Raw genomic sequence first — 22,790 nt, forward strand, 5'->3', positions numbered from 1 at the left:
ACATGACAAGATAAGCCAAAGCCAGCATGGTTTCCTAAAAGGAAACTCCTGCCTAACCTACTGCAATCTTTTGAGGAAATTACAGGCAGGGTAGACAAAGGAGATGCAGTAGATGTGCTGTACTTGGAGTTTCAGAAGGCCTGTGACAAGTGCTACACATGAGGCTGCTTAGCAAGATAACAGCCATGGAATTACAGGGAAGTTAGTAGCATGGGTGGAGCATTGGCTGGTTAGCAGAAAACAGACAGTGGGAATAAAGGGTCCAATTCTGGCTGGTTACCAGTGGAGTTCCACAGGGGTTGGTGTTGGGACTGCTGCTTTTTATGATGTATGTCAATGATCTGGACTATGGGATTAATAGATTTGTGGCTAAATTTGCCAATGATACAAAGATAGGTGGAGGAGCAGGTAGTGTTGAGGAAACAGAGAGCCTGCAGAGAGTCTTAGATAGTTTAGGAGAATGGGCAAAGAAGTGGCAAATGAAATACAATGTTGGAAAGTGTAGGGTCATACACTTTGGTGGAAGAAATAAACGGGCAGACTATTATTTAGATGGGGAGAGAATTCAAAATGCAGAGATGCAAAGGGATTTGGGAGTGCTTGGCAGGATACCCTAAAGGTTAAGCTCTAGGTTGAGTCGGTGGTGAAGATGATGAATGTAATGTTGGCATTTGTTTCTAGAGGTACAGAATATAAGAGCAGGGAGGTGACGTTGAGGCTATATAAGGCACGAGTGAGACCACACTAGGGAGTATTGTGTGCAATTTTGGGCTCCTTATTTTAGAAAGGATATACATGTACTGACGTTGGAGAAGGTTCAGAGAAGATTCACAGAATGATTCCAGGAATGAAAGGGTTACTGCATGAGGAATGTCTGGCAGCTTTTGGGCTGTATTCCCTGGAGTTCAGGAGAATGAGGGGGGATCCCATAAAAACATTCTGAATGTTAAAAGGCCTGAACAAATTAGATATGGCAAAGTTATTTCCCCATGGTAGGAGATTCTAGGACAAGAGCGCATGACTTCAGGATAGAAGGATGTCCATTTAGAACAGAGAAGTGGAGAAATTACTTTAGTCAGAGAGGCACTTTTCTGAGGCACCACTTTTTGAAGATGTCTTGGATCCTCGAAGTGGCACAGCTTGATTAAATTATTCATCATTGAAAACACTAATATCATTGGACCAACAGCAGTAAACAGTAAAGGCACAAAGAAAAATATTACATGAGGCCGATAAAATTCTAGTGCAGAGTTGAAATAATCATGTCAATCTTTTACAAAGAGATTTTTGAACTCAGTGCCACTTTTTATATAATGATCAGTCACTGCATTTCAAAATACTACATGGTACTGAAAAGCTGAGAGATTAGAAAGGAAACTAACTTTATGTTCTATTGTTTTTCGTCAGAGATCAAATGATAATATGTCACATCCTCACAGGTTTCAATACAAAATTGCAAGGATGGTAGCTTTGGGTGTATTAAAGGTTAGAACTAAGCTTAGAAGGTACACTTTAGAAATGGTCTTAAAATGTTCTGACAAAAGGCAAGTCATTCACATGAGAAGCACTGCCTGGTAGCGATTACATAACAAGTAGATCAGAGAACCTACACAACCAACTGAAACAACTCGATCCACTCCATCTACCTCAAAATTCAAAATCAGAGTATCCATCATCTGGTTTGTCTCATTTAATGCTTACCCTACCACAACCCAATGTTCGTAGCTTTCAACTATTTAATTGTTTCCTGATCAGTAATTAATCACGTCCAATAGAGAAAAAGATGTTTCCACCTCTCCTGGATAATCAACCTACACTTTCAGACAAGTCCCCTTCCCAGGACACTTTTGCAAAGAACATTTCAAGACACATACTGGTTTCCAGTTGCTTAGTGTCTTGCCTTTGGTGTCGAAAGCATGACAACAAAGTATTGGAGAAATATGGCATCTGAACATTTACTCAAACTTTTAAATACTCTGCTAGGCTGGAAAGATGGAAATGATTGGAATAAACACTAACTCTAACTTTTCACATCTGAACTGGGCACTCGTGCATAGTAGCACAATAATTTCACAATCCGCAATCCAAACATGTTTGGGCAATCTGTCAAGTATATTCACAGAGGAAAACTTATATTCCGATAGGAGGTTGAAGGGTTCTTCAAGAACAGTGTGCCTACAAACATACAGTGGCATGCAAAAGTTTGGGCACCCCTGGTCAAAAGTGAGTAGAAGATGAACTGATCTCCAAAAGTCATAAAGGTAAAGATGAAACATTCTTTTCAACATTTAAGCAAGATTAGTGTATTATTTTTGTTTTGTACAATTTTAGAGTGAAAAAAAAGATAGGAGCACCATGCAAAGGTTTGGGCACCCCAGGAGCTCTCAGATAACTTTTACCAAGGTCTCAGACCTTAACTAACTTGTTAGGGCTATGGCTTGTTCACAGTCATCATTAGGAAAGGCCAGTTGATACAAATTACAAAGCTTTATAAATACCCTGACTCCTCAAACCTTGTCCCAACAATCAGCAGCCATGGGCTCCTCTAAGCAGCTGCCTAGCACTCTGAAAATTAAAATAACTGATACCCACAAAGCAGGAGAAGGCTATAAGAAGATAGCAAAGCGTTTTCAGGTAGCCATTTCCTCAGTTTGTAATGTAATTAAGAAATGGCAGTTAACAGGAACAGTAGAGGTTAAGTTGAGGTCTGGAAGATCAAGAAAACTTTCTGCGAGAACTGCTCGTAGGATTGCTAGAAAGGCAAATCAAAACCCCCATTTGACTGCAAAAGACCTTCAGGAAGATTTAGCAGACTCTGGAGTGGTGGTGCACTGTTCTACTGTGCAGCGACACCTGCACAAACATGACCATCATGGAAGAGTCATCAGAAGAAAATCTTTCCTGCATCTTCACCACAAGATTCAGCGTCAGAAGTTTGCAAATGAACACCTAAACAAGCCTGATGCATTTTGGAAACAAGTCCTGTGGACTGATGGAAGTCAAAATAGAACCTTTTGGCCGCAATGAGCAAAGGTATGTTTGGAGAAAAAGGGGTGCAGAACTTCATGAAAAGAACACCTCTCCAACTGTTAAGCACGGGGTGGATCGATCATGCTTTGGGCTTGTGTTGCAGCCAGTGGCACGGGGAACATTTCACTGGTAGAGGCAAGAATGAATTCATTTAAATACCAGCAAATTCTGGAAGCAAACATCACACCGTCTGTAAAAGAGCTGAAGATGAAAAGAGGATGGCTTCTACAACAGGATAATGATCCTAAACACATCACAAAATCAAGAGGCGCAAGCCATGACCCTCACAGTCCCCCGACCTAAACATCATTGAAAATCTGTGGATAGACCTCAAAAGAGAATGCATGCAAGACAGCCCAAGAATCTCACAGAACTAGAAGCCTTTTGCAAGGAAGAATGGGCTAAAATCCCCCAAACAAGAATTGAAAGACTCTTAGGCGGTTACAGAAAGCATTTACAAGCTGTGATACTTGCCAAAGGGGGTGTTACTAAGTACTGACCATGCAGAGTGCCCAAACTTTTGCTCCGGGCCCTTTTCATTTTTTGTTACAGGTGTCCTCTGCTTTTTGAACATTCGCTTTACAAAACCTCACTGTTAGGAAAGACAGAAGGTGTTTCGCTCACAGAAGGTGTTTTCACTGTTACGAAAAAAGGCAGCTCACCGAAAAAGCAGTGCGTGAAAAAAGTAGCGCGCGATAAAAGCAGCATACCGTGCGCCCCGAGCAGCCGCACTCCCCCGGATTCGGAACTGCATTCTAGCTGGCATTGCTTAAACACGTGCCTGTGAGCAGCCGTTTGCAAGATGAGATCTAAGGTATCAGAAAAGCCTAAAAGAACTCGTAAGGGTGTTGCACTTAGCATAAAACTAGACATAATTAAGCGTTTTGATCGTGGTGAACGGAGTAAGGACAAAGTGAGTTTGGCTTGTGGAAGTTGACGAAGATGATGTTGAAGAGGTTTTGGCATCTCATGACCAAGAACTGATAGATGAAGAGCTGATGCAATTGGAAGAGGAAAGGATAACAATCGAAACTGAATGCAGTAGCGAACGGACCAAAAGTGAAGTCGTCCAGGAACTGAACGTGACGCAACTGCATGTGATTTTCGCTGCAATGATAAAGTACAACTTTAATTTTGAAAGGGTACGTCGGTTTAGGGCATATTTGCAAGATGGTTTGAGTGCTTACAAAGAACTGTATGATAGAAAAATGCACGAGGCTAAGCAGTCAAGCATACCGTCAATTTTCAAGCCTTCCACATCAGCCACAGCAGACGACCAACCTCGACCTTCGACATCAAGGCAGGCAGACATTGAAGAAGATGACCTGCCTGCCCTGATCGACGATGAGATGACACCCCCGTGTCCCACCACCCCAGTGGTCTCAACCCCCGGGCCGCGGACAGATACCGATTCGCGGAGAATGCAGCGATAGTCGGGAGGCATCCAGCACGTCTTTAAGAAAAAAGTCGAAATAAACAAGCTAATTAATTAGGTGCCGCCCAGCATGTAAATGTCGGCCCAGCTCAGAGGCAATTGCCAATTGCGTCGACTCTGATCTGGGACGACATTTACGTGCCGGGCGGCACCTAATAATTAGCTTGTGTATTTCGGCTTTTTTCTTAAAGATGTGCTGGGTGCCTCCCGGGCACCGCTGGACCCCTGCATGGCTTCGCGGATCGGTATCAGTTCGGTGCCTGGAGGGTGGGGGCCACTGCACCACCCCAACCTCCGACGACTCAGCCTAACACACCATCATCAGTGTGCTCAACACTGTCTTCCCAATTCCCGTAAGTGATATTACACTGTACATACATTATTTCTACTTTATATTGGATATGTATTTTTACATGTTATTTGGTATGATTTGGCAGCTTCATAGCTTAAAGGTTACTGGAAAGCGCTTGCGCCGTGCTTGCGTGAGATTTTTGCTATGGAGAACAGCACAGGCAATCATTGTAGAGAAGTATTTCTAATTTATATAGGCTGTGTATTTATCATATCATTCCTGCTTTTACTATATGTTACTGTTATTTTAGGTTTTATGCGTTATTTGGCATGATAGGAACACCCTACCTTCGGATGGCAGGGGAAACCTGTATTTTGAAACTGTAAAAGATGGAAATAAAAAAGTAATCTTGCTTAAAATATTAAAGAAATGTGTCATCTTTAACTTTATGCCTTTTGGAAATCAGGTCATGTTTTACTCACTTAGCTATTCACAGTAACAGAAATTTTGACCAGGGGTGCCCGAGCTTTTGCATGCCACTGTACTTACCCTGTGAAATGCTCTTGGATTACTGCAGATAACAAAGGAATCAATCTCAACCTCCCCCTCCCTGCATTTATAGTGACAAGGTTAGCAGGGCAACCAGCAGTTTGGACTGAATTTGATGTCACGCAAATGAGCCCTTAAGCATTAGGCTTTTCCAGAATATAAACTGTTTAGTTGGCCTGCACATACAAATTCAAGTTGGATTTGCATAAAAGCTTCAAAAGGAAAAAGTTCACATCACTGTCACTAATGAAACATAAACATATGTATTAACTTTTCTTTCTTGATTCCATGACCAATTTCCTTACTTTCATGAGATTATTTTTTAAATGTTTTACGCTATATTGCCAAATTAAAGAAAATGTTAACAGAAATACTGACATTTTCAGAACAAAGATACAAAACAAAATTAAAAATCCAGTGGACTCTGGTTAATTGGGCCATCAGTTAATCCGAGCAGTCACTTATTCAGAAAGCAGCCCACTTGGGACATCATGAAGCAAAAATAAAGACAAGAAAGTGAAACTTACATCTTGCTTCTTATCACTATGTGTGGATGCTGAAATAACTGTTTTTGTCAATGGAGATTTTTCATTCATAATGCAGCTGTTGTTATTTGTCAGTATTCTCACTGGTACTGCACCCATCGTACTGGTTCCTCCATCCACATTTATAATGGGGTGGGAATTAAGAACAACTTGTGGCTGAAGCTGCACCACTGGAGGCTGAGAAACCACTACAGGGTGACCTAAAGAGAAAACAAAGCAAAGAAACGTCATCCAATCAGTGGGTATATGATGTACCAATTTCATCCTGAAGTTCATTTTGATGGATATTCAATCATAAAATATTTAAACTGAACAGAATCAAGGCTAGTACAAAATTAAGATTAAAACAAATCTTCCAAATTAAATAATCGAAAAAACACAGCACAGTCCGCATTTTTGCAAATGAGGTTTTGGACAGAAGCTGAGGGTTTATTTATCCAAGACGTTAAGCTGCACTCACAATCCAAAAAGAAAAATACCAGTTGCACTGCAAGGCATCTAAGATTAACCACATATCTGATACATACTTAAGCATGATGAGCTGGGGCTCAAACATATTATTTTGATAGACATGGCTGCATAACTACAAAAATTGCTCGGGGTGTACGTTTACAGAAAGAATCCAAAAAGTGCAGAATTACTGCTAATAAACCCTCATAAAAAACCTAAATCTTTCCAAGTAAATCATTACAAAAAGCCCTCAGCCTGAACACTAGATAGCACAAAACTTTCAACAGGGTGTACATTATTAGTGAAAATCTATGTTTATTCCACATCAAAATGTTTTTATTTAAAAATAAGGACATCTTCAGGGAGCCGTGTCTCAGAAAGGCATCGTCCATTATTGAGGACCTCCAGCACCCAGGAAATGCCCTTTTCTCACTGTTACCATCAGGTAGGAAGTACAGAAGCCTGAAGGCACACACTACCTCACTTCTTTTTAATATACAGTATTTCTGTTTTTGCATGTTTTTTAATCTATTCAATACACGTAATTGATTTACTTGTTTATTTATTATTATTTTTATTTTACTTTTTTTTCTCTCTGGTAGATTATGTATTGAAATGAACTGCTGCTAAGTTAACAAATGTCACTTCACATGCCGGTGATAATAAAGCTGATCCTGATTCTGCTAAGTTACTTACTATTCATTACACCACTGGCATTTAGGGCAGCAATGAAGGTCCATCTCTGAAAATTAGGGTACCTAAGCTTTATAAGCATTTAAGAGGCTCTTAGACAGGCACGTGGATATGCAAAGAATGCAAGGATATGGACCATGTCCAAGCAGAAAGAATTTGCATAATCAGCCATCATTAACTTAATTAATTCAGCACAACAACCTGTGCTACACTGTTCTATCACTTCAATGGTGCATTAGCTCAAAAAATAAGACTTAATGAGTTTGCTATAGATCTATTAGCAACAAAATGTACTTTAGTTTCATAATCTTTTATGAGCTAGATTATTTAACTGTGCATTGCATTCTAATTCTCCCCCTATATCTCAGATGAGGGCACACTCTCTAACAGGGCTGCAGTATTAATTTCCACATGAGATTAAAGGTGTTGGACAGCCAGACTGGTAGCTGACCTGTTCCTCCACTAAACAATCTTTTCAAGAAATAGTCTTTTCTGAGATGCAGCACTCAGTCCCCAAGTTGAAGGCAACTTTATGATGCCAAGGTTGTAACCTGATACAATTTCCTCCTGCCTGTTCAAATTCACAGGGTCACCTTTGACAAGTTTGTCCTGTTGGAGGGACAAAGTAAACCTGGCAGGTTCTCTGTCACATACATTTCTGCTAGTTTGAATAAATCAGGCTGTTATGCAATTTCTTGTGGAATACTTCTCCCAATTTATATTTGAAATATTCAAAAGGAGTATTCTGCAAGGCTAACTGGCTGGGAGTGACTTTGGTACAGTAATGTCTGGTAATCTCTTTGGTTTTATTCTCATTCCATTTTAACAAAGTTTCTTTGCTATAATTCAATAGTTTATGAAGAATTAATGGCAGTAAAGAGTCAATGTTTTGCATTGGGTCTGGAGTCACATATATCTCTTCCCAGTAAGAGATAAGTGAAATAGATAGCTTTTAATCATAAACTTCACAGTATCATAAGTACCATGAATAAAATGGCATTTCTCTCATTTATCTCTTAATTATTTGACTCACATTTAAATCAGCGGGAGAAATATTGATCATCACATCACCAGCTGATATTCTTTAACACAACGCAAATTAAAGATGCAACCTCAGAGCTTGAAAATCTAACTGATTGCTCTGAATCAAATGAGATTTTGTTTTAAATATCTGTAAGAAGATCATATTTGCCTGCATGACATAGTTTCATTGAATTCTGATCCAATCTCAAATCATAAACCTACAATAAAGGATGGAAACAACAGGAATTCTGCAGATGCTGGAAATTCAAGCAACACACATCAAAGTTGCTGGTGAACGCAGCAGGCCAGGCAGCATCTCTAGGAAGAGGAACAGTCGACATTTCAGGCCGAGACCCTTCGTCAGGACTAACGAGTAAGGGATTTGAAAGTTGGAGGGGGAGGGGGAGATCCAAAATGATAGAAGACAGGAGGGGGAGGGATGGAGCCAAGAGCTGGACAGGTGATAGGCAAAAGGGGATACGAGAGGATCATGGGACAGGAGGTCTGGAAAGAAAGACAAGGGGGCGGGGGACCCAGAGGATGGGCAAGGGGTATATTCAGAGGGACAGAGGGAGAAAAAGGAGAGTGAGAGAAAGAATGTGTGCATAAAAATGAGTAACAGATGGGGTACGAGGGGGAGGTGGGGCCTTAGCGGAAGTTAGAGAAGTTGATGTTCATGCCATCAGGTTGGAGGCTACCCAGACGGAATATAAGGTGTTGTTCCTCCAACTTGAGTGTGGCTTCATCTTTACAGTAGAGGAGGCCGTGGATAGACATGTCAGAATGGGAATGGGATGTGGAATTAAAATGTGTGGCCACTGGGAGATCCTGCTTTCTCTGGTGGACAGAGCGTAGATGTTCAGCAAAGCGGTCTCCCAGTCTGCGTCGGGTCTCACCAATATATAAAAGGCCACATCGGGAGCACCGGACGCAGTATATCACCCCAGTCGACTCACAGGTGAAGTGATGCCTCACCTGGAAGGACTGTTTGGGGCCCTGAATGGTGGTAAGGGAGGAAGTGTAAGGGCATGTGTAGCACTTGTTCCGCTTACACGGATAAGTGCCAGGAGGGAGATCAGTGGGGAGGGATGGGGGGGACGAATGGACAAGGGAGTTGTGTAGGGAGCGATCCCTGCGGAATGCAGAGAGGGGGGGGAGGGAAAGATGTGCTTAGTGGTGGGATCCCGTTGGAGGTGGCGGAAGTTACGGAGAATAATATGTTGGACCCGGAGGCTGGTGGGGTGGTAGGTGAGGACCAGGGGAACCCTATTCCTAGTGGGGTGGTGGGAGGATGGAGTGAGAGCAGATGTACGTGAAATGGGGGAGATGCGTTTAAGAGCAGAGTTGATAGTGGAGGAAGGGAAGCCCCTTTCTTTAAAAAAGAAAGACATCTCCCTCGTTCTAGAATGAAAAGCCTCATCCTGAGAGCAGATGCGGCGGAGACGGAGGAATTGCGAGAAGGGGATGGCGTTTTTGCAAGAGACAGGGTCAGAAGAGGAATAGTCCAGATAGCTGTGAGAGTCAGTAGGCTTATAGTAGACATCAGTGGATAAGCTGTCTCCAGAGACAGAGACAGAAAGATCTAGAAAGGGGAGGGAGGTGTCGGAAATGGACCAGGTAAACTTGAGGGCAGGGTGAAAGTTGGAGGCAAAGTTAATAAAGTCAACGAGTTCTGCATGCGTGCAGGAAGCAGCGCCAATGCAGTCATCGATGTCGCGAAGGAAAAGTGGGGGACAGATACCAGAATAGGCACGGAACATAGATTGTTCCACAAACCCAACAAAAAGGCAGGTATAGCTAGGACCAATACGGGTGCCCATAGCTACACCTTTAGTTTGGAGGAAATGGGACGAGCCAAAGGAGAAATTATTAAGAGTAAGGACTAATTCCGCTAGACGGAGCAGAGTGGTGGTAGAGGGGAACTGATTAGGTCTGGAATCCAAAAAGAAGCGTAGAGCTTTGAGACCTTCCTGATGGGGGATGGAAGTATATAAGGACTGGACATCCATGGTGAAAATAAAGCGGTGGGGGCCAGGGAACTTAAAATCATTGAAAAGTTTAAGAGCGTGAGAAGTGTCACGAACATAGGTCGGAAGGGATTGAACAAGGGGTGATAAAACAGTGTCGAGGTATGCAGAAATGAGTTCGGTGGGGCAGGAGCAAGCTGAGACAATAGGTAGGCCAGGACAGGCAGGTTTGTGGATCTTGGGTAGGAGGTAGAAACGGGAAGTGCGGGGTGTGGGAACTATAAGGTTGGTAGCAGTGGATGGGAGATCCCCTGAGCGGATAAAGTCGGTGATGGTGTGGGAGACAATGGCCTGGTGCTCCTTAGTGGAGTCACGATCGAGGGGTAAATAAGAGGAGGTATCCGCGAGTTGTCGCTGTGCCTCGGCAAGGTAGAGGTCAGTACGCCAGACTACAACAGCACCCCCTTTATCAGCGGGTTTAATAATAAGGTTAGGATTAGTGCGGAGGGAGTGGAGAGCAGAGCGTTCCGAAGGAGTGAGGTTGGAATGGGGACAAGGTGCGGTGAAGTCGAGACGGTTGATGTCCCGTCGGCAGTTATCAATAAAGAGATCCAGAGCAGGCAGAAGACCAGAGCGGGGTGTCCATGAAGAAGAGGAGGGTTGAAGACGGGAGAAGGGGTCATCGGTGGGGGTGGAAGAGTCCTTGCCGAAGAAGTAGGCTTGGAGACGGAGACGGCGGAAGAAAAGTTCCGCATCGTGGCGAACACGGAACTCGCTGAGGTGTCGGCGAAGGGGGACAAACGTGAGGCCCTTACTGAGAACAGAGCGTTCTGCCTCCGACAGTTGAAGGTCGGAGGGGATGGTAAAGACCCGGCACGGATGAGAGCTGGGATCAGAGGGGGGAGGGGGGAGGCTGGTAGTGTCAGTGGAGAGGGGAGGGTTGGGGTGAGAGGAAGATGGAGCCTCTGAGGGACCAGGAGTTGACGGTGGGATCTGAGGAAGACGGGGCTGCGGAGTGGTGGTGGGGGAAGGGGAGACGGGAGTCACAATAGCAGCACATAAAGACCCGGCCTGGAGTTCAAGGCTGGCGTCGCAGTTGGTGGTTGCGCAATCGCTGTGAAGGTGTCCATGGTAGTTGCTGGAGTCCGGGTTTTGAATATGCCCTGAGGTGTTGGAGCCGCCGAGATCAATGGCAGGAGCCGCAATCTGAGTTCATGCCTGCTAGCGTCAGGGCCGGCAGGCTCTGGAGTCCGTAGATGTAGGATCTTGCGATCTTTGCCTAACATGACAAAGTCAAAAAAACGGCGATTGCAGGCGTGAATCCGACGGAGGATGAAATAACAGGTAGGACCATTACAGACGGCGAAGAAAGTGTCCCGAAGGTGTGGAAGGGTCTGGGATAGGGACACCAAGTACCTCCTCATGGTGGAGAGCGTCGCCTTCAGAGCTTGACGGGAGAAGCGGCGAGAGGCAGAGTCAATAAAATGTGAGTACCTGGGATCCTCAGAAGGTCCAAATTGAGAGGCTTGGAAACGAATCCTAAAGCCAACTGGAGTAAGTTGGCGACGGAGGCACGTTCCAAGAAAGGATATATGGCTGTGATAGCGAGTCTGAGTCAAAGTGTGGTCGAAAAGTTGAAGAGCCGAAGAAATTACAGATGGGGAGCAGTGAGAGATGGTTTCACTGAACTCCCGTCGAAGAGAGGATCTAAACTTCTTTGGTGTAGGCATCACCGGAAGAGGCTTCGCAGTAGTGAATTTAAACGCAAACAACAGGAATTCTGCAGATGCTGGAAATTCAAGCAACATACATCAAAGTTGCTGGTGAACGCAGCAGGCCAAGCAGCATCTATAGGAAGAGGTGCAGTCGACGTTTCAGGCCGAGACCCTTCGTCAGGACTAACTGAAGGAAGAGTGAGTAAGGGATTTGAAAGTTGGAGGGGGAGGGGGAGATCCAAAATGATAGGAGAAGACAGGAGGGGGAGGGATAGAGCCGAGAGCTGGACAGGTGATAGGCAAAAGGGGATACGAGAGGATCAGGGGACAGGAGGTCCGGGAAGAAAGACGGGGGGGGGGTGACCCAGAGGATGGGCAACAGGTATATTCAGAGGGACAGAGGGAGAAAAGGGAGAGTGAGAGAAAGAATGTGTGCATAAAAATGAGTAACAGATGGGGTATGAGGGGGAGGTGGGGCCTTAGCGGAAGTTAGAGAAGTTGATGTTCATGCCATCAGGTTGGAGGCTACCCAGACGGAATATAAGGTGTTGTTCCTCCAACCTGAGTGTGGCTTCATCTTTACAGTAGAGGAGGCTGTGGATAGACATGTCAGAATGGGAATGGGATGTGGAATTAAAATGTGTGGCCACTGGGAGATCCTGCTTTCTCTGGCGGACAGAGCGTAGATGCTCAGCAAAGCGGTCTCCCAGTCTGCGTCGGGTCTCACCAATATATAAAAGGCCACATCAGGAGCACCGGACGCAGTATATCACCCCAGTCGACTCACAGGTGAAGTGATGCCTCACCTGGAAGGTGAAGGATGGAATGTTGATGACAAATAAAACACTTTGACAAATTTGCCAATATATCATTCCTGTAAACAGGAAGACATTTATTTAAAAATAAGGCCCTTTGAGCTGCACTGCCAGCAACCCCCAATTTAACCCTAGCCTCATCAAAGGACAATTTACAATGACCAATTAACCTTCTAACTGGTAAGTCTTCGACCATGGAAGGAAACGGGAGCACCTGGAAGAAAACCCCGCATTTCAAGGGAAGGACATACAAACTCCTTAGAGGATGCTGGATTGTACTCCGAGCTCTGAATTCTGACATCCTGAGCTTCATAGTGCCATGCTGACACTACTGAGGCACCCCGTTTTTGGTGCAGGCTAAAACAAAAAAAACTCTGCAATTGTCTGGGCTTCAAAACAATCAGGTTATCTGCCCTGAAGCATTCTTTAGTATTTCAAAGTGGAATGGTTTGATGCACACATTTATTTGGCTTAAATTTGAAATTGAGGTCTGCAATTCACCCTTCTTGCATTCAACTATTTTACTATAGATATTTCCAAGATACTCATTACAGTTACTTGGTCAATGCTCCAGTAAAATCCCATTCCAGGGACTCAGTCTTTAACTACTCAAGACATACAGCTTCTTGGAACTTAAATTTAACTTTCCCACTATTATCAACATTTGTTATTTAAAAATAATGAAAGTTTATCTCTGCAGAGAAGCTGCATGGGCAACAGTATTTCCTGTTCTTATTTTTTTCTTATGTTTCCATTATTATATATGTATTTAAACATCCCTGAACAACATCATTACTAATTGAGATAAACTGACAACCAAAGCACTATTTCAAGTATCTTAGTATCTGTGCTACAATTAATTTATTCATTTTTCTGGTATTATTTATTTATTTTCTTAATACCCAGTAGTTGTGCCTGTATTCATATTCTTCAGAATGAATCCATACTTTCACTTCCTCTAGTTTTTATTTTCTTGAACTACAGGTTCTTGGTGCAAATTTGGACTTGAATGTCTGCTCCCTTTCCCATAGTTACCTCCCTCACTGACTTCTCATTACAGTTTCCCATATACTAAAGGATAAGAGAAATGAAACATTTTGTGATATGGTGTTATAGCGTTCTTATAATCCCATCTAATTTGATCAATGTTTGCAAATGCATTCCAGATTAAGTTCAGTCTCAGTTCTTGAAATTTTTGGACCTGAGTATTCTTTGTCAATGGGTGGATCCTCAGCAGTTAAGAACGAACTTGAAAGATAATGATGCATCTACCAAAATTTTAAGGCCTCTGGAAAGCCAGTCTTCACATTTTCTGTATGCAATATTTTATAACTTGAAATTACCTCGAACATGCAGAGGTTGTTCAAATCAATTTCCTAGAGGAACCCAGGGGAACCCCATGAGATGTTCATTCATTCCCACTTCTCAACGTTTGGACATTACTGATATACTCAATGTAAAATGTAAATCTTTGTTGGCTTGATTAATTTACACTTCAACACCAAGGGGCTTTTAGAGACAATGGCTATTTATACTGCTGGTTCTGCAAACCAGAGGACATAAATTCCAAGTCACCATGCCACTTGATCATTTGAATTCTGTTCATATGCAAATGCCTGGATTAGCAAAAGAAAACACGCTTTAATTTCCAAACTCTTAGCAATTGAATGGGCAGTAATTTTCTCCTTAAAGACTGTGCTATATTAAATCTGGAGAAGCAAACAGGTATTCTAATCTGCAAGGAGAGAGACAAACTACCAGATCAAAGGGGATTTTTGGTTCGGTCTACCCTGGAAGAAGCAGGTCCATTATTTTAAAGAAAAGGCAGAGTAGAAAGCATACGTTGATTTGTTCAGATTCTATTCTGCTACTTCTCTGCATTCCTTCAACTGCCACAATATCAATTTTACTATCTTGCAGTCTGCAAAACAAATTCCTATAGATGCTGCCTGGCCTGCTGCGTTCACCAGCATTTTTTAATGTGTGTTGCTTGAATTGGGCACATGGCCAAGTGGTGTAAGGCATTCGTCTAGTTATCTCAAGGTCGCTAGTTCGAGCCTCAGCTGTGGCAGCGTGTTTGTGCCCTTGAGCAAGGCACTTAATCACACATTGCTCTAGTCTGGGCGAGGAGTGGCGCCTCACACAGACTTCCAATCAGCGCATTATAAGGCATGAAAATGCCTAACGCTGGCCTCTCATGGTCTGAGTCGACATTCTCCCCCACCCCGCTTGAATTTCCAGCATCTGCAGATTTCCTCGTGTTTACAAATTTCCTATATTTCTTTTGCCTTTCCAAGGACATAATTTTTAAAGAAAATGTTCTGCTTAACATACTTGCTTTGGAAAGAAAAGCAGGAATAAAAATCCTCTGCTTCATCTAAATTGACAACAAAATATATTTGATTGGTACTGAAACAATAATCATATACAATACTGAGATCTCATGTTTGAATGGATCATGTTTGTGACAATTGCATAATATTAGTTGGGGTCTTCTGTTCATTTTGTCACAGTACAAATTATTTTTGATAAATATTTTACTCATTCAAATAACCATCATATTCTCAATTCCGTTATCACATGGTCGATAACATTCTCAGCCATTTCAAATATTTTTTCCCAATTAAGACTTTTCCAAGACTATCCACAATAGTAACATGGATTGTAATAGCTGCATATACTCAAACTATCTGCTATTTCTAAGTCAAAGTCAAAGCCAAAGCCAGTAGCATGAATCAATCTTATCCGAATGAATTCTCAGTTCTGTTTTCTTTTGCACATGGATAATTTTTCATCCCCAGGTACAATCTTGAATGGCCATCCTGTGCAAAGGAACTTGACTGTGTTTCAAAATTATTAAGTGACTTGTGAAGTTGAAGTACACATTTAAGTTTTCTCATCTCAGCAACTTCTGCTGGATCCTTCATACACCAATGAACTCTCAAGATGGTTTCTCAAATTGAAATCTCAGTTCATTCCACATTTAGAGCAAGAGTCCTCTCAGTAAAGGGCAGCTATGCTACCCAGAGGGTCAGTAATGGGCCAGCTGCCCACTTAGACTCGATGTAATGCATTCTCCAAACAGCAATCAGTAGAGTAGAGGTTTGTGAGAACTTCAGTGTAATGTACTTTTTATTGTTCAAAGATTGCAGTAAGTTTGTAAAGAACCTCTGAAGTAGATTGGGAGTGTTTCTGGAAGGCTTTTACATCTCAATGCCAGGGCAGTATTTAGTTTGTAAATTCTGATGCCATAAAACAAATATCAGTTTGTTTTTGCATAAAGAATAAATCTAATAATTTTGTGTTTATGGCCCATTAACTCTTCCAGTCATTCACTCCCTTTTTAATCTGTTGCTCACCATCTTCCTCCTCCTCAAGAACTTTTTCCCCCTTAATGTGAAGGCAGAGTACACTGTACCAGGGGCTACCCAGGGATACAGCAGCATTGTGGTTGTCAATGGATGAGCAACCAGAGAGGTAGTAATCAGCTATTGGCATTTTGCTCCTGTTAATGGCTTCACTTCGACCACAGAACATCAGAGCAGCTTCAGTCGCATTGGGAATATTCCTTCCCCAATGTGTGCACATGATGTGCTACTTCCTCTCAGAGAATTATTATAACATCATTATGTACACAACTACAGTATCTCAGAGACATTTTGAAAGGCTCCAGCCAGCCCATTCCAATGAATTCTTTAACTAGAATTTGGTAAGTGAACACACAAATCCTGTATCCTATTGTGCATGAGGTTGTAACTCCCTTTACAACAATATGAACTTGCCAGCTTTCACCCTGCCCTCAAGTTTACCTGGTCCATTTCTGACACCTCCCTCCCCGTTCTAGATCCTTCTGTCTCTATCTCTGGAGACAGTTATCTACTGATGTCTACTATAAGCCTACTGACTCTCACAGCTATCTGGACTATTCCTCTTCTCACCCTGTCTCTTGCAAAAACGCCATCCCCTTCTCGCAATTCCTCCGTCTCCGCCGCATCTGCTCTCAGGATGAGGCTTTTCAATCCAGGACGAAGGAGATGTCCTTCTTTTTCAAAGAAAGGAGCTTCCCTTCCTCCACTATCAACTCTGCTCTCAAACACATCTCCCCCATTTCTCGCACATCTGCTCTCACTCTATCCTCCCGTCATCCCACTAGGAATAGGGTTCCCCGGGTCCTCACCTGCCACCCCACCAGCCTTCGGGTCCAACATATTATTCTCCGTAACTTCCGCCACCTCCAACGGGATCCCACCACTAAGCACATCTTTCCCTCCCCCACCCCCCTCCCTTCCGCAGGGATCGCTCCCTACGCGACTCCCTTGTCCATTCGTCCCCCCCATCCCTCCCCACTGATCTCCCTCCTGGCACTTATCCTTGTAAGCGGAACAAGTGCTACACATGCCCTTACACTTCCTCCCTTACCACCACTCAGGGCCCAAGACAGTCCTTCCAGCTGAGGCGACACTTCACCTGTGAATCAGCTGGGGTGATATACTGCGTCTGGTGCTCCCGATGTGGCCTTCTATATATTGGCGAGACCCGACGCAGACTGGGAAATCATTTTGCTGAACACCTACGCTCTGTCCGCCAGAGAAAGCAGGATCTCCCAGTGGCCACACATTTTAATTCCACATCCCATTCCCATTCTGATATGTCTATCCACGGCCTCCTCTACTGTCAAGATGAAGCCACCCTCAGGTTGGAGGAACAACACATTATATTCCATCTGGGTGGCCTCCAACCTGATGGCATGAACATTGACTTCTCTAACTTCCGCTAATGCCCCACCTCCCCCTCGTACCCCATCCGTTATTTACTTATATACACACATTCTTTCTTTCTCTCTCTCTCTCCTTTTTCTCCCTCTGTCCCTCTGACTATACCCCTTGCCCATCCTCAGGGTTCCCCCCCACTTTTCCTTCTCCCTGGGCCTCCTGTCCCATGATCCTCTCATATCCCTTTTGCCAATCACCTGTCCAGCTCTTGGCTCCATCCCTCCCCCTCCTGTCTTCTCCTAACATTTTGGATCTCCTCCTCCCACTTTCAAATCTCTTACTAGCCCTTCCTTCAGTTAGTCCTGACGAAGGGTCTCAGCCCGAAACGTCAACTGTGCCTCTTCCTGGAGTTGCTGCCTGGCTTGCTGCGTTCACCAGCAACTTTGATGTGTGTTGCTTGAACTTGCCTGGAATTGTTTATTCAACTCTCTTGGCCAAAATTGTTTAAAAAGGGAGCACACATTAACACCTATATTAGTGCCTCTTTCAACTATGAGAAATGTGCATCCCTCTGAATCAGGGCACACCCACCACGAGTCAAGTCATCTACACAACGAATCCTACAATCTGGAATTTGACCAACATTAGGTTTCTGGCAATTCCCTTATTCCGGACTTCGTTGGCCCTTCTTCTCAGGGCCTTCAGCATAATTCAGCCCCTGCTGAGGGTGCTCCTGGGGTCTCTTGCTTCCCTTGCTTTTGCAAACTACCATTGTTCCACCATAAAATAAACATTTTCCCACAATCATGTTGAAACTCAATTCACGTGTTTATGAAATTCATTCTACAATTTCGGAGAGCTTAACTTGACACATTTTTACCAACCTTTTCACCTTTCATTGTTTAATTCTTCTGTTTCAAAGTACATTTTTTAATCAAAGAATGCATAAAATATACAACCTTGAGATTTGTTTGCCTACAGGCAGCCACAAAGCAAGAAACTTGAAAGTATCCAATTAAAAAAACAGACCAGCACCTGATATACAGAGAAAGGAGGGGAAAAACAAAGCATGCAAACAACAGAAGCAAGCAACATTTCAAACCAAAATGAGTCCTTAAATCCGAACCCCTGAGCAGTTCGGAGTAGGCCCTAGCAGGCACAGAGCACAGCAGCCAGGGCAGTCTTTATAGCCTCAGCACCATGGAGAGAGAAGTGAACATCATGGGAGAGCAAACCAATTCAGCTCTCACCTCCGATCTCAACACCCCGTCTTTTCATTTTACCTGGGCCAGCGTTTAAGTTGTCCGAACAGCATATTGTACTTTGAAATAGGACCTGGGCACCACTGCAGCGAAAGGCTCTGGGCCTAGAACACGCCACCTACAACTTGCTCCAGCACAGATTTCGCCACCCAGCCTGAAGTCACTTCTGATTTTTCCAAATCTGTTCAGCACCCAAAGTAATCCAACCTCGCACCCAGGCCAGTTGTACAGGCATCAGAACTCCTCTGCCTCATCTTTTCCTCTTTGAATGGCTCACTCTCCATCTGCATTGATTCTGTAACGTATCAGCATGGTTCATCCCTCGAATTCGCTTCGTCTTCACTTGCCTTCATTATTTGTGGCAATAATTTACCACAATTTACCTCAGAAAATGTGTTATTATTAATGTTTTTAGTCAAATTTCTCACCTTTTGAACTATCAGTTAGCTGTCGCACGTTTGGTAGCTTCATCTTGTTCTTATGCAAGTTTGAGAAATCTTGACTTTGATTTTCACTTCTGTTCTCCAAACATTGAACCCAAAAGACAAGAACACCTTTGCAATATCTACCAAGGTCTGAACCTAATAAATGCAAGAGCTCTTTTTGCTAACATTGATACAAGTGTGTCTCAATCCACATAATGTCTCAAACATATCCAAAGATTGGGTTTACTATAATAGAGGTTTGAAGAAAATAATGAAGCATTTGCATTAGCATAATACATCAGAACACTTTTCATATGCCAGTTTATTACATCACTTTACGAACTACTACAGCTGAAAGGATCAACATTTCGCTGGAAAAAACAAGAAGACTCCAACACAGAATTATTAGTATTATTATTCCAAGCTCCTTTCCACTTGCTTCATCCAGGTAAAGCCCTTCCCCACCATTCAGCACATTTACAATGAGCACTGTCGCAGAAAAACAGCATCCATTATCAAGGACCCCCACCATCCAGGCCATGCTCTCTTCTCACTGGCACATCAGGAAGGAGGTACAGGAACCTAAGATCCTACATTACCAGCTTCAGGAACACTTATTACCCCTCAACTACGAGGCTCCTGAACCAAAGTGGATTACTTCAACCATCCCAAAACTGAACTGACTGATACCACAACCAATGGACTCACTTTTAACAACTCTACAACTCATGTTCTCAATATATATTATAATTTTATCATTATTATGTTTTTGTGGATGCTTGCGAAGAAAAAGCATTTCAGGATGTATATTGTATACATTTCTCTGACATTAAATTGTACCTTTGAAACCTTTTGTATTTGTGCAATCTGTTCTTTTGCACAATGGTTAGAAATATAAAAACATAGAAAACCTACAGCACAATACAGGCCCTTTGGCCCACAAAGCTATGCCAAACATGTCCTGACCTTAGAAATTACCTAGGGTTACCCATAACCCTATATTTTTCTAAGCTCCATGTACCTATCCAGGAGTCTCTTAAAAGACACTATCATATCTGCCTCCGCCACCGTCGCCTGCAGCCCATTCCACGCACTCACCATGCTCTGCGTAAAAATAACTTACCCCTAACATCTCCTCTGTACCTACTTTCAAGCACCTTAAGACTGTGCCCTCTCGTGCTAGCCATTTTGTTTGTCTTATTTTGTGTGCAGTTTTTCATTGATTCTATTGTTTCTTTGTATTTACCGTGAATGCCCACAAGAAGATGAATCTCAATCTTTAGTATTCCTTGTGTCCATTCACACGCATGTTTTGAATGCCGGTCAAGATGTAAGCAGACAATATTTGCTTCAGAACCTTATTCACTTGGTTGGCATGCATTCTGATGTCACGTTTCTTTAAAATCATCTCCTTCCTCTTGGGTCTCATAGTCATAGTCATACTTTATTGATCCCGGGGGAAAATGGTTTTCGTTACAGTTGCACCATAAATAATAAATAGTAATAGAACCATAAATAGTTAAATAGTAATATGCAACTTATGCCAGTAAATTATGAATAGAAACAATAGAAAACCACAGAAAAACTACAGCACAGAAACAGGCCTTTTGGCCCTCCTTGGCTGTGCCGAACCATTTTCTGCCTAGTCCCACTGACCCGCACACGGACCATACCCTCCATACACCTCCCATCCATGTATCTATCCAATTTATTCTTAAATGTTAAAAAAGCACCCGCATTTACCACCTCGTCTGGCAGCTCATTCCATACTCACACCACTCTCTGTGTGAAGAAGCCCCCCCCCAATGTTCCCTTTAAACTTTCCCTCTGTCACCCTTAACCCATGTCCTCTGGTTTTTTTCTCCCCTTGCCTCAGTGGAAAAAGCCTGCTTGCATTCACTCTATCTATACCCATCATAATTTTATATACCTCTATCAAATCTCCCCTCATTCTTCTATGCTCCAGGGAATAAAGTCCTAACCTACTCAACCTTTCTCTGTAACTGAGTTTCTCAAGTCCCGGCAACATCCTTGTAAATTTTCTCTGCACTCTTTCAACCTTATTTATATCCTTCCTGTAATTTGGTGACCAAAACTGAACACGATACTCCAGATTTGGCCTCACCAATGCCTTATACAACCTCATCATAACATTCCAGCTCTTATACTCAATACTTTGATTAATAAAGGCCAATGTACCAAAAGCTCTCTTTACAACCCTATCTACCTGTGACACCACTTTTAGGGAATTTTGTATCTGTATTCCCAGATCCCTCTGTCTACTGCACTCCTCAGTGCTTTACCATTAACCCTGTATGTTCTACTTTGGTTTGTCCTTCCAACGTGCAACACCGCACACTTGTCTGTATTAAACTCCATCTGTCATTTTTCAGCCCATTTTCCCAGCTGGTCCAAGTCCCTCTGCAGGCTCTGAAAACCTTCCTCACTGTCTACTACACCTCCAATCTTTGTATCATCAGCAAATTTGCTGATCCAATTTACCACCTTATCATCCAGATCACTGATATAGATGACAAATAACAATGGACCCAGCACTGATCCCTGTGGCACACCACTAGTCACAGGCCTCCACTCAGAGAAGCAATCCTCTACTACCACTCTTTGGCTTCTTCCATTCAGCCAATGTCTAATCCAATTTACCACCTCTCCATGTATACCTAGCGACTGAATTTTCCTAACTAACCTCCCATGCAGGACCTTGTCAAAGGCCTTACTGAAGTCCATGTAGACAATATCCACTGCCTTCCCTTCATCCACTTTCCTGGTAACCTCCTCAAAAAACTCCAATAGATTGGTCAAACATGACCTACCACGCACAAAGCCATGCTGACGCTCCTTAATAAGTCCCTGTCTATCCAAATGCTTGTAGATTCTGTCTCTTAGTACTGCCTCCAATAACTTACCCCCTACCGACGTTAAACTCACCGGCCTATAATTTCCCGGATTACTTTTCCATCCTTTTTTAAACAATGGAACAACATGAGCCACTCTCCAATCCTCCGGCACCTCACCTGTAGACAGCGACATTTTAAATATTTCTGCCAGGGCCCCTGCAATTTCAACACTAGTCTCCTTCAAGGGAATTCCTCCCCCCCCCCACTCTGCTTTCCGCAGGGATCGCTCCCTACGCGACTCCCTTGTCCATTCGTCCCCCCTATCCCTCCCCACTGATCTCCCTCCTGGCACTTATCCGTGTAAGTGGAACAAGTGCTACACATGCCCTTACACTTCCTCCCTTACCACCATTCAGGGCCCCAAACAGTCCTTCCAGGTGAGGCATCACTTCACCTGTGATTCGGCTGGGGTGACATACTGTGTCCGGTGCTCCCGATGTGGACTTTTATATATTGGCGAGACCCGACGCAGACTGGGAGACCGCTTTGCTGAACACCTACACTCTGTCCGCCAGAGAAAGCAGGATCTCCCAGTGGCCACACATTTTAATTCCACATCCCATTCCCATTCTGACATGTCTATCCACGGCCTCCTCTACTGTAAAGATGAAGCCACACTCAGGTTGGAGGAACAACACCTTATTTTCCGTCTGGGTAGCCTCCAACCTGATGGCATGAACATCGACTTCTCTAACTTCCGCTAATGCCCCACCTCCGCCTCGTACCCCATCTGTTATTTATTTTTATACACACATTCTTTCTCTCACTCTCCTTTTTCTCCCTCTGAATATACCCCTTGCCCATCCTCTGGGTTCCCCCCCACCCTTGTCTTTCTTCCCGGACCTCCTGTCCCATGATCCTCTCGTATCCCCTTTGCCAATCACCTGTCCAGCTCTTGGCTCCATCCCTCCCCCTCCTGTCTTCTCCTATCATTTTGGATCTCCCCCTCCCCCTCCCCCTTC

General features: G+C 43.5%; 1 protein-coding gene across 1 annotated transcript in view; it reads right to left on the minus strand.

The window, feature by feature from the left end:
• The window catches only part of atf6 (activating transcription factor 6), a 423,807-nt gene that overhangs the window by 310,617 nt on the left and 90,400 nt on the right, over positions 1-22,790 (minus strand). Inside the window, exon 7 of the mRNA XM_063063732.1 lies at positions 5,834-6,051. Within this exon, the coding sequence (XP_062919802.1) occupies positions 5,834-6,051 (218 nt within the window). The remainder of the gene's footprint in view (positions 1-5,833; positions 6,052-22,790) is intronic.

The sequence above is a fragment of the Mobula hypostoma genome, chromosome 12, assembly GCF_963921235.1.
Source record: "Mobula hypostoma chromosome 12, sMobHyp1.1, whole genome shotgun sequence".
NCBI lineage: Eukaryota > Metazoa > Chordata > Chondrichthyes > Myliobatiformes > Myliobatidae > Mobula > Mobula hypostoma.